The sequence below is a fragment of the Vitis vinifera genome, chromosome 7, assembly GCF_030704535.1.
Source record: "Vitis vinifera cultivar Pinot Noir 40024 chromosome 7, ASM3070453v1".
Lineage (NCBI taxonomy): Eukaryota > Viridiplantae > Streptophyta > Magnoliopsida > Vitales > Vitaceae > Vitis > Vitis vinifera.
In genome coordinates this window covers 10,544,643-10,556,873 of record NC_081811.1, presented here as the reverse complement: position 1 = coordinate 10,556,873, position 12,231 = coordinate 10,544,643, and the positions used below count along the sequence as shown (strand labels likewise).

The 12,231-nt window shown below is 34.8% G+C and overlaps 1 protein-coding gene across 1 annotated transcript; it reads left to right on the top strand.

The window, feature by feature from the left end:
• The first annotated feature begins 4,424 nt into the window (after positions 1-4,424).
• LOC100242583 (guanine nucleotide-binding protein-like NSN1) lies at positions 4,425-12,209 on the top strand. Its single transcript, XM_002267530.5, has 9 exons — positions 4,425-4,623; positions 4,721-4,965; positions 5,482-5,614; positions 5,744-5,917; positions 6,328-6,545; positions 9,293-9,557; positions 10,669-10,848; positions 10,987-11,198; positions 11,586-12,209. Exons 1-9 carry the CDS (start codon positions 4,605-4,607, stop codon positions 11,928-11,930), a joined length of 1,791 nt encoding a protein of 596 aa, XP_002267566.1. The 5' UTR covers positions 4,425-4,604; the 3' UTR covers positions 11,931-12,209.
• The last annotated feature ends 22 nt before the right edge of the window (positions 12,210-12,231 follow it).

Below are 12,231 nucleotides of genomic sequence, written 5' to 3'. Positions count from 1 at the left end.
ACGTGGAGAATGGGAAAGTAAAGAGAAATTTTTCTCTTTTCAAGTCTCTCACAAAGAAAAGAAAAACTATTCTCCCTCTGTAGACTTCATTGCTCCAGCTATCTCTACACGTGATGGACTTCAAAAATTTTCAAGATTGAAGATTCAATAGAATTTCAAGTCCGAAACCTCACCTATAAATAGAGCCTCAATGTTCTTCATCTGGTAGCGGTTGGAAAGAGTTGGGAAGAGAGCTTCAAGAGTGAAAAAAATTCAGAGAGTGCAAAAATTTGAGAGTTCAAAAATTTTCTCTTGTAATTTTCTTCTTTCAGTTTGTTGTATTCATCAACCTGAGTCATCCATCTGCTGTCAACCAGCCTGTAATCATCAACTCTCTATAATCAAGGTATATTTTCAATAAACAAAATTTTCAGATTCAAATATCTGCGTTATTATGTTTAAATTTCTGTAATAAATTAGATAGTATTAGACATTAAATATTTTTTTATGCTTAGAGATCATTAGACAGAATTAATTATTGCATGCATGAACTGTTGTATGTCTTGGGTGCAAATGGTGTCAAAGCTATTTTCTACTTGAGAACCGAGTGGTGTTACGAGTTGGAATAGTAATTAATTGCAGATTTAGTCCTGACTTAGTTTGGGTTGAATTTCCTGTGAACGGATTGGTCAACCTTTGATAACGATGTTTAAGGGCAGAAGAAGCGTAAGTCCCGTGTTGATCCGCTTGTGGTGGTCCCAATTCAGGAAATTATCTGAATTGATTAAGGATAAAATTGTGATTATTTTATGTGACAATGAGTAATATTATTAGGGAATTAAGTAGAAATAGTTTTTCCAAATCTCTTAGGTCCCATGATAGTTCTGCATCTGCATTAAATAATTCTGCATATGATTTAGAAAGATATTCATATAAGATAATCAGCTTTACTGCATCATCAACTGCATCATTAGCTACATCATCACCTGTTGCATCATCATCTGCATCATTCTATAGTCATCACATAAAATTTAATATTTCAAAATTAGATGAAGAAATGATTCAAATAGAAAATCAACTAAAAAATATGTCAAACTTTGTTTCGGAAATTCCTCTTTTTAAAGAAGAGTCCGAGTCAATTATTTTCTCTCATGATGAATCTCCTTTAAACATAAATATCATTAGAAAAAGAAATATTAAAAGAAATCCTTTTGTTCCTGAAGTTGTTTGTTTAAGAGACGCTAGGTCAACAAGATTTACTGATTCTGTCCTTAGCATGATTGATTCAAACCTTGCCAATGGTCCCATTTATTTTAATTGTTTTCCAAACTTTTCCATGAATATAAATGACTCAAGTATTCTTTCAAGTTTAACCTTAAACATTAAAACCAAAAATATGAATTTTGTAGAAGAAGCTCAAACTATAGCAATAATTTATAGGATATATTATAAAGTCATGACAACCCAATTAAATCCTAGAGCTATATGTCAATCTGTCAAAGATGAAACATTATTATTACAATATAATCCTAATAATATTCAAGCTTTTGTTCCTAAAAAATTAAAATGGAATGAAATTACTCAAGGAGGTCAATGGGAATTAAAAGATTTAACTCTTCCAAAACCAATTAAACCTTTAACAACTCCTTCAAAGATTATACAACATACAGATGGTACTATTCAAGTAGAATTTAGTCCAACCTCTAGATATTCATTATGTCAAAAAACCCAAAACCTTAGAAATTGCTTTCATTGAGCCATAGTTCAATTATGAAGAGATTACTAAAATCCTTCCTTACATCTTTTCTTAAGGAGTCAACTTCAATTCCAATGATCCTTTGAAAACTCGTCAATTTTATGAGTTCATCTTGGTGGACACTGATTCAGTTGGAATTACTCATAACACTGATAAAAACAATCCTCAGAGGATTGCTTTTTCCAAATGTCAAATTCTCAAAGTCATGACCATTGTAGATTGGAATAAAAAACCCTTCACTTGCAAGGCTTTCAATCAACCTTTTCATCCCATGAGCTACAATTACATAGATTATATGGATGCTTGGTATAATATGTTTTATTTACAAAGCTACCAACATTCTTGGTTCATCCAATTTTCAAGAAATTGCAATACCAAATTTCCTGCTTGGTTTAAAAAATGGTGGACTTTCTTTGATCTACTAGACTCCTTATTTCCTCCTGAAATTCAAGAAAAATTCAACTTCTACAAGAGCAAGACTTCTTCTCAGTCTATCACTCAGCCTAGACTCCTGACTTTCTGTTCGAGATTAAGAATTCCATGGATTCTCTCATGGAATATTATCAAGAAGCAAGAGCAACCTCCTCCGTTTCCATTATCTCTTTATAGAGAATTCAACATCAAATGGTGGGACAAATTCAATCATGATTTTGTATGTCAACAGAAGGTTTTGCAATTGATTTCATCAAGGCCAGGATCATCAAATTCAAAAGATTCAACTAGTTCTTCTCAAGGACCAACTCAAGAAGAATTCCTAACTTTGAAAAGCAAACGTCAAGCTTCATTAGCAGCCACTACTGATTTAGAGCAATATCGTCAAGGACTCATTCAAACCCTCAAACAGTTTGGAGATCAAGAAAATGAAGAAACTGAAGATGCAGTTTTATCAGATGATTCATATGTAGACCCTGAGTTTATCCTTTATGGAGGACCTATGGGTCAATCCAGATAAAAAATTTCAAGAATCTTTTGTACATCTGTATCTTTGTAAATTTGCTCCCTTGTGATTATCCAGTAAAAAAAAAGTATGTAAAGTCTGAAAGTGTGAAAAGTTTGTAAAGTAAAAAAAAAAAAAAAAAAAACCCACATCAAAAGTCATGAATAGTAGAATTTGTTTACTTTCTACTACTTTGCAAGCAACGTGGAGAATGGGAAAGTAAAGAGAAAATTTTTCTCTTTTCAAGTCTCTCACAAAGAAAAGAAAAACTATTCTCCCTCTACAGACTTCATTGCTCCAACTGTTTCTACACGTGATGGATTTCAAAAAATTTCAAGATTGAAGATTCAATAGAATTTCAAGTCCGAAGCCTCGCCTATAAATAGAGCCTCAACGTTCTTCATCTGGCAGAGGTTGAAAAGAGTTGGGAAGAGAGCTTCAAGAGTGGAAAAAATTCAGAGAGTGCAAAAATTTGAGAGTTCAAAAATTTTCTCTTGTAATTTTCTTCTTTCAGTTTGTTGTATTCATCAACCTGAGTCATCCCTCTGTTGTCAACCAGCCTGTAATCATCAACTCTCTATAATCAAGGTATATTTTCAATAAACAAAATTTTCAGATTCAAATATCTGCGTTATTATTTCTACAATAAATTAGACAGTATTAGACATTAAATATTTTTTTATGCTTGGAGATCATTAGACAAAATTAATTATTACATGCATGAACTGTTGTATGTCCTGAATTAATTATTGCGTGCATGAACTGTTATATGTCCTGGATGCAAATGGTATCTCCCTTAATAAAAAAGGAGGTTTTCATATGATATAAGATTTTACTTTTTTTATATTTAATTACTATACTTAATGACCCGATTTTTTGGTTTTTATTGCCATTAATAGCTAATAAATTGATATTTTTGCATTTTTCGGCTCAGTCAAAGCGGGTTGCTTTGGTCAAACCTCCTTAAAAATCAATATATGTTGCTGAGAGGATTTGAATATGAGACCAAAGGCTTAGTCCATCTATAGCAATCACAGGAGAAAGTTGCTCCTTGATTAAGAAAATATGCACCAAAATATATATAAGAATACTAAAGATTATTTTATTAAATAAATTAATTCTAATTGTTTCATTTTTACATTTGATTTAATTTATTACCAAAAATATAAAAACATAATTTTATGTCTTTTTTAAATAATCTATATATTTATAAAATATAAAAAAATTATACATATTTTATTATTTATTTGAAATCATTAAATACATTTAAATTAAAATGGATCCTAATTTTAATATTAAATATATTTTAAAATTAAAACATGTTATCATAATATTGTTGTAAAATAATATAGTGCAACTTAATAATAAATGTATACTTATAAAATTTATATTTAAAAAAAAATTAAAATGTCTATTTTTATTTTTTATATAATTTTTTAGAGTTTTTTTTCTAATATTTTCATAATTTTCATTAATTTTTATATTACCAATATTTTGAGTTAAAATATTAGTTAATATATCTCTAATATATATATATATTATAACTAAAAAGAGGATATGATTTTGACAACTTCAAGTGGCAGTCATTCTTTTCTCGCTGACGAAGTGACCACATAATTATTAAACCCAAAATCCAATTTGGGCCGGGCCATCAGATTTTCTGTTTCTATTCTATTTTAGGCTGCACTTGTTTCTGCCCAGAGGCCCATTGCCCTCATAGCCCAGCCCAGCCTGATTACACCAAAGTGGAAGAAAACTACTGTCCTGTAAACCTAAAACCACACTCTGATCCTAAAACCCTAGCCGCAGCCACGTCTCTCTCCTCCGTTCCCTGCCGTTACCATCTCCGGTTACCGCTTTCGCCATTGCGTCTCCCTATTCCGGTCATCGCTCCACCGTTTTGATACATAGCTGCTTTTTTAATATTCCAAGATGGTGAAGAAAAGCAAAAGTGAGCAAATTCAATTCGAATTTCAGTGGTGGATTATCTGCAAAATATGTGTGAAAGTTTTGTATATGTAATTTGGATTTGGATTGATTTTATGCAGAGAGTAAGAGCAAGAGAGTGCCATTGAAGAAGAAGTACAAGATCATCAGGAAGGTGAAGGAGCACCAGAGAAAAAAGGCCAAGGAAGCGAAGAAGCTCGGAGGAAAGCACAAGAACAAGGTCGAGAAGGACCCCGGAATCCCAAATGATTGGCCCTTCAAGGAACAGGAGCTCAAGGCTCTCGAAGCTCGGCGGGCACGCGCACTCGAAGAATTGGAACAGAAGAAAGCTGCGCGGAAGGAGAGGGTACTCATTGATTTTTATTCCTTTTTTTTTTTTTTTGTCATTTTCGTTTTCGCCGGTTGATTATCATGATTGTGCTAGAAATTGGTGGACGATTTTTGTGATAAATTTTGGTTGATGGCCATGGTATATTGAATGTAGAACACTTGAATTATTTTTAGAACAAGCTTCTGACCAGGTGAGTAGTTCTTTCTTTTCCTGGATGTGGCTTGTACAATTAAGAGCATTGGAGACAGAGACATTGAGGTTGACTATAATTTTGTGGGTTTATATCAGTGATTTTTGTATTATGGGTTGGCATGTTTTGCACTCTTCTTGCTAAATTCTTCTTTAATTCAGTATTGGTTTTAAGAGTGTTGTTCCTGTATTTAAGGGATCTTGGCTATTTTGATATCTGGTGTTCCCATTAGAATGTATTTGTTAATGCTTTTCTTCTTACATCTCTAGATGTAGCATTTTATCTCCTCTGCCCATACCTTCTGTCTTCCAATTAATTAAATGGGATGATCTGCATTTCAGGCTCAGAAGAGAAAACTGGGGTTACTAAAGGATGATGATATGTCAAAATTGGCTGATATGGCTTCTGCAAAAGAACAGGATTTTGAAGAGGGAAAAGTTAGTGAGGAGCCCATGCGAACTGGGAAAAACAAAGGTGTGTTGGCACCTAATGCACTCCAAACATGCAAGCTAGATGGGAGGAAATTTTATTTTGTCTATATTTTCTTCCTTTTTTTTTTTTTTTTCCATTTTACTGTTTCTGATAGCTCTTAGTTGTGCTCAGATAACTCAGATAGGGCTTTCTACAAGGAGTTGGTCGAAGTTATTGAAGCTTCAGATGTCATTTTGGAAGTGCTCGATGCTCGGGACCCTCTAGGTACTCGTTGTGTTGATATGGAAAAGATGGTGATGCGATCAGGTCCTAATAAGCATCTCGTTTTGCTGCTCAATAAAATCGGTACTGCTCTCTCCTAATGGTTTTTATTTATTATGGATGTTTTTAATAATTTTGATTTTTTTAATCTGCCTAACAAAATTTTGGAAAAAGATATAGTTTGAAGCTTTTTCAGAATTTAATGTATATTGCTGTATGGATGTGTGAGATTTTGAATCCTGTTGATTGTATTTCCTTTCTTTCTATCTTCATATTTTGGTGCTTGCAATATCTTCAATGGACTAGTGTCCTGATTGAGCATTTATAAATTCTGGTACATGCTTTCCTTATTATGATCTCACTATATCAGATAAATATTTGACCTTGGTTTCCACTTTATTTCATAGAACATAGTGTACAAATATGTATGTATAATGCTTCATATGCTTGCTTGCAGCTTCCTATGCTAATCTTTATTCATACCTGGATCTCAGATCTTGTTCCCCGGGAAGCTGTTGAGAAGTGGCTCAAGTATCTCAGGGAGGAATTGCCAGCAGTTGCCTTCAAATGCAGCACCCAAGAGCAACGGACAAAATTAGGATGGAGATCTAAATCAAAGGCTGCAAAACCAAGTAACATTCTTCAAACCAGTGATTGTCTTGGAGCTGAAACACTCATTAAGTTACTGAAGAATTATTCAAGAAGCCATGAGGTACTTAATAGTATTTCTTTCCTTTCATAACTATCTATTTCCTTATTCCTGTGATATGTATTAAATATACACTTGTCTTTCTGCATTGTGTGTTGTCTGTGTTGGCACATGTATTTAAGGATTTTTTTTCCAAATTTAAGCTTGTGGTTCCCATGCAGGTATTTTTGTGCTTGCTTGTGTGTTTGGAATCTTTTTTATTTTTTCTTTTCTTCAAAATATTATTTGGAATTATTGTAATATTTTTTTTATTAGATACAAAAAAGTGTATTGATTATGGATGAAAAGTTTATGAGAAGGATGAGGAGTCCTTCCCACAAATATAAAAACTGATCAAACTGATCAAAATATAGCTGAACTCCTCCACTATACATAGAGATCTACACAATGGATTAGACCATGTAAGTACATAGATACCATCTCCTCAAACACGGACGAAGTTCTTCTCATTGTTGATCAAACCCTGCCAACTAAGCCTAATGACGTTGAGAGGAATGCCTTTAAAAGTGTTGCTACAAGAGGCCCAAAAAGGAGAATCAAAGTGAAGTAGATCCCATAACATCTTTGATGTTTTCCACTTATCCTCAAAGATCTTGCCATTTCTCTCTCACCACACAATCCAAAGCAATGGGAGACAAGTGATTTGCCAAAGAGTCTTGCCTCTAATGGAGTTCCCCAAATCCAAAAATGAAATGATTATCATATCCTATATACTCCCAGGCTGAACCCAATCCTTGCTTGTCTAAATAGAATATGTCATAGCTCCAAAGTTTTCGAACAATGTAGAAAGAGAAGGTTAATCATCTCTCCACTTCCCATACATAAGATGTATTAATTTGGACTTATTGTAATCTTACTTTTGACTTACTAATTGAATTGATTCCTTGTTCAAAATGTTCTTATTGTGTTGAACTACCTTATCTGACAACATTTAGGTTTGTGTTCCAGCCTCAAATATATATATGTATATATATATATATTTTTTTCTGGACTAATCTAGAACTTAAGTGTAATAAAAACCCAAATGGAGTGAGGAATATGATAGTTCCGTTTTCCAGATAAATGGTTGCTTTCAATTAGTGTAACTTAACCAAGTATATATATATATATATATATACATATATTTTGATAAGTAAATAGGAGATGCATTAAAGAAGATGCATAAAGCCACAAAGCATACACAAGACAGCTAAGGCCTCTAAAAACAACAAAACCAGAAAGGATTCACCTTCCCTTAAGTGGATGCTACCCCCTCCAAAAAGCCTATAAGGAAGAGAGACTCCTCACCTAAATACAATTTGGCCCAACTCCATAAATTACAAACAAAAAAATTCTTTAGTTTCTGGATATTCAACACACCCCCCCTAAAAGTTAATCTATTCCTCTCCTTCCAAACCGTCCAAAAAATACACAACGGGATGGATTTCCAAACCTTTTTCCTTTTCTTCCCCACAAAGGGGCCCTTCCAGCTAGTTAAGACCTCCTTTACAGTTTTTGGAAAAACCCATTTTACATCTACTAACCCAAGAACAATATCCCACAAGGTTTTAACCACTATACAGTGTATAAGAATATGATTTACATTTTCTTCTTCACAACCACACAAAAAATAGCAATTAGGAAGTTGCAACCCTCTTATCTGGAGCCTATCCAGAGTAAGCACCTTCCCCCACGTCGCCTCCCTAGCGAAAAAAGCGACTTTAGTTGGCACCCTATCCACCCAAATACACCTTGAAGGAAAAACGGTGACATTAGGATTGGCCAGCAAACTATAAGCTTCCTTGATCCTGAACTGACCATTTCTTCCTCGCCTCCAAAGAACAAAGTCTTCCTCCAAAGAAGGCCTATGACCCCTCAAAGCATGGAGCAAATCCCCAACCATGTCCAACTCCCAATCATTAAAGTCCCTCAAAAAATTGAGATTCCAACCTCCATGACCAGAATTTTGATCCCACATTTCCTCAACCGTTGCATTCCTATGAATAGCCATGACAAAGAGGTGAGGGAAGCAATGGGACAGCTCTGTATCAGTACACCAAATATCTGTCCAAAATCTGATTTTGGTGCCCTTCCCAACTAGAAACACCATGTTATCCCAGCACCAACCAGATTCTTTCAAGATTTCCTTCCAAACCCCTACTCCAACCGCCCCATTAGCCTTCTTTGACCTCCATCCAAGACCCTCTTGCCCATACTTCGTCGTGATCACTTGTTTCCAAAGATTATCTTTGTCACAAACATACCTCCATATCCACTTACCAAGCAAGGCTTTGTTCAACAGGGCTAGCTTCCTTAGGCCTAGCCCACCCTTGTTCTTGTCTGTACAAACCACCTCCCATTTAACTAGATGAATTTTCCCCTCCAAGTATATATGTATTATGTAAAATGCCTTTGCCTAATATTCTGGGAAGTACCTCCAAGACAAATTATGCTGATCAGATAATTAAACTCAAAAATCTGCACAGAATTGCTTTGCTATCAATCACTTTGATACTGAGCGTCTGCATTTCACATCTTAGTCAAACTCATGTTTGACATGTTTCTTTCTTTCTTCTTTAAAGTTTGAACTCTTATGATAATTGTGACAAGGTATGAGGTTTCTATGACTATGATTGTCAATTTGAAGCCTATGTAATAAATTGACTCTCTTCAAATATTTTTGTTATATGCCACTTTTGATTTTGAACTTTTGCATATTGATTATTTTCATGATTGCAACTCTGAATCCAGTCCTATACTGTTCTTTGCAGATCAAGACGTCAATTACAGTGGGTATTATTGGATTGCCTAATGTTGGTAAAAGTAGCTTAATCAACAGTTTGAAGCGATCCCATGTTGTTAATGTGGGTGCTACACCAGGTTTGACAAGATCAAGGCAAGAAGTTCACCTAGACAAGAATGTCATACTGCTGGATTGCCCTGGGGTTGTAATGCTCAAGTCTGGGAGCAATGATACATCTATAGCTCTTCGAAATTGCAAAAGAATTGAGAAGTTGGATGATGTAATCAATCCAGGTAAATGAATCTGCACTCCATTATGGCTAGTAAATATGCTTATGGATGACAATATATAATTTCTCCTCAACTGCCCTGGTGGTGTAGTTCAGCAGTAGTGCTTTGAACCAGAGGTCCCAAGTTTAAGCCTCCCTGGTATTTAAGTGTAGGGTAGCGGGGCGAGCCCATATCACCTTGGATTAGCTTTTTCAGCCATCTGGATAAATGCCTTGCTACTGGTGCAGATTCCCTGTTATTCACACCCTTCACACACATATGCACATATAAATGAACATAAATGCAAGATGCACTAACATTGTTGTAGTAGTTTTGTTATTTCTTATTTTACTTTTGGACTTACTGGGGGTCCATTGGCATGTCTCCTTAAAATATGCTTCTTATATTAATACGTTAAAGGGTTGAATTTGCATTGAAATGGTTCTGGAGGTCATTTGGACATCACCCAATCAAAAATAATATTATTTTGATATCATAAATGGAGATGAATTTGAGCCATAACATTGATTGTGGAAGGTTATCATATGCTAGTATTGTCACTTCAATAATAATTCTATAATCTGTTATTAATCCCAGGGGCTATTTTGTTTCTGGACAAATAATTACCTGACAAGAAGTTTTTCATCAGGCTACTTCTTCATCCAAGTTGATCTTAGTATGTGATTTAACGGATTTTACTTCCGATAGGCATGGCATTAATGGATTTTCAAATGCCTATTTTTCAATTACTTTGATCTATCATTTTGCAGCAATTTATTTCTAACTGTAATTTTGCCCAGAGGGGCAAGAAACAAATTCATCAAAATAGACATACTGCATTTTTACCCAGCTCTGGTTAAATTTTTCTCAAGATCTAAGCCTCTGTTTCCCAGAAGGAGCTCCTAAGAATTTGAGGCTCTGCATCACTGCCAAATTTTAGAAGAGTGTTACTCCATATGGTAGCATCAGGATCTATAAGAAATTTGCAGTGAATGCGTTTCTGAAAGTTAGCTTGGTTTTCCATATAGGAACTTTGATATTTAGAAAAAGGTTGTACTTATTGTTATTATTAGCATTTTTATTTCAGGTTCTAGTTAACATACTAATTCATCTTCCCAATCTGTGGATGATACAGTGAAGGAAATTCTGAAACTTTGCCCAGCTGAATTATTGGTCACACTCTACAAGATCTCAAGCTTTGAGTCAGTCGATGACTTTCTGCAGAAGGTGGCTACTCTTAGGGGCAAGCTTAAAAAGGGTGGTGTTGTAGATACGGAAGCTGCTGCAAGAATGGTTCTGCATGACTGGAATCAGGGTATGCATGATGAGTATTTATTTCAATCTTTTTGTCCTCCATACATAAAAAGAAACCAAAACGAATATGGAAATAATAATATGTAAAAGGGAGGAACTCCAGAGCGCAACTAAAGTGGTGTCTTGTAACATGTTTCAGGTAAAATTCCTTATTACACAATGCCCCCAAGCAGGAATCAAGGGGAAAATTTGGAGGCAACAATTGTTTCAGAGTTTGGAAAGGAGTTCAATATTGATGAAGTTTACAATAGTGAATCTTCATTCATTGGAAGCCTAAAGTCTGTTGATGATTTCCATCCCGTTGAACTTCCTCCTAATTCTCCTCTCAGTTTTGATGAGAAGATGCTTGAGGTTTGTGAGCTCCCCTTACAATTTTAGCATCTAAGTTGTCTGCCTACTAAATTGCATTCAGAATAGTAGTGTGCCACATGCATATACAACAGCTTCATCCCTTTTTTGTTTTCTGCTTTTAAGTGGTATACTACATAGAAATGAAATAAAACATGAATTTCTTAGACTCAATTAATTTTCTTGTACTAGGCTCAGAGGTGATATTAAAAAATTGAAATGACCATTATCCCCAAAATGATCTTTTATATGTGAAGTTATACCAAATTTTGAATATCATGATAGGAAAATACTTAAATTTGAATCCAATGGAAAAAAAAGCATAGTGATGTCATTTCCATATGGTTTTTGAATGCTGCCTTCAGCTGTTTTACTTTTTCCACTTCTCAGGGTGATGTACAACCACAACCATCAACTCAAGGGGATCAAGAAGCCAAAGAGATGAGTGGTGGTGGGGATGATGAGTCCATGGGAGTTGAAGAAGATGCTGCAGGTAAGACCAAGGCAAAAACTGCTGGTAGCAGACAAAATGAGAAGTTATATGCAGCAGAAGGCATACTGAATCCAAAGATAAAGAGAGCAGAGAAGAAAAAAAGGAAAAAAGCCAACAAAACAACTGCCATGGAGGATGATGACTACGATTTCAAAGTGGATTACAACAAGAAGGGATCCACCATGGAGGATAGCGAGGGGAGTGACACTGATGGGGAGGCATCGATGGCTGGTGTTGATTAGTCATGGGAGTAGCCATAACATGGAAAATTGGATTCAGTTTTTGGAAGCTATACAGTTGCCTAGGGTTAACGTAATTCACATTCAAACCTTAAAATTGTAAGAAACTTTTGTTGGCATTGCCATTTTTTTGCATTATTCAATCCTTCTCCAGTCTGAAAATTATGCCATGTTGAGATGTAAGGATCATGATTACGAAGGTAGCACATTTCATGAGTAATGTAAAGTGAAGGATAAACATGTTTTGGGAGAAAGCTTATAAATTTTGAGTTTAGTATTAAATGGTACCAGTGGCAATCTATAC

Bases quoted from the DNA above. Each gene is read 5' to 3' on its own strand.
- LOC100242583 (XM_002267530.5), top strand. The intron at 5,615-5,743 runs GTGTGTTGGCAC...AGTTGTGCTCAG, and splicing joins GCGAACTGGGAAAAACAAAG to ATAACTCAGATAGGGCTTTC. The intron at 6,546-9,292 runs GTACTTAATAGT...TGTTCTTTGCAG, and splicing joins ATTATTCAAGAAGCCATGAG to ATCAAGACGTCAATTACAGT.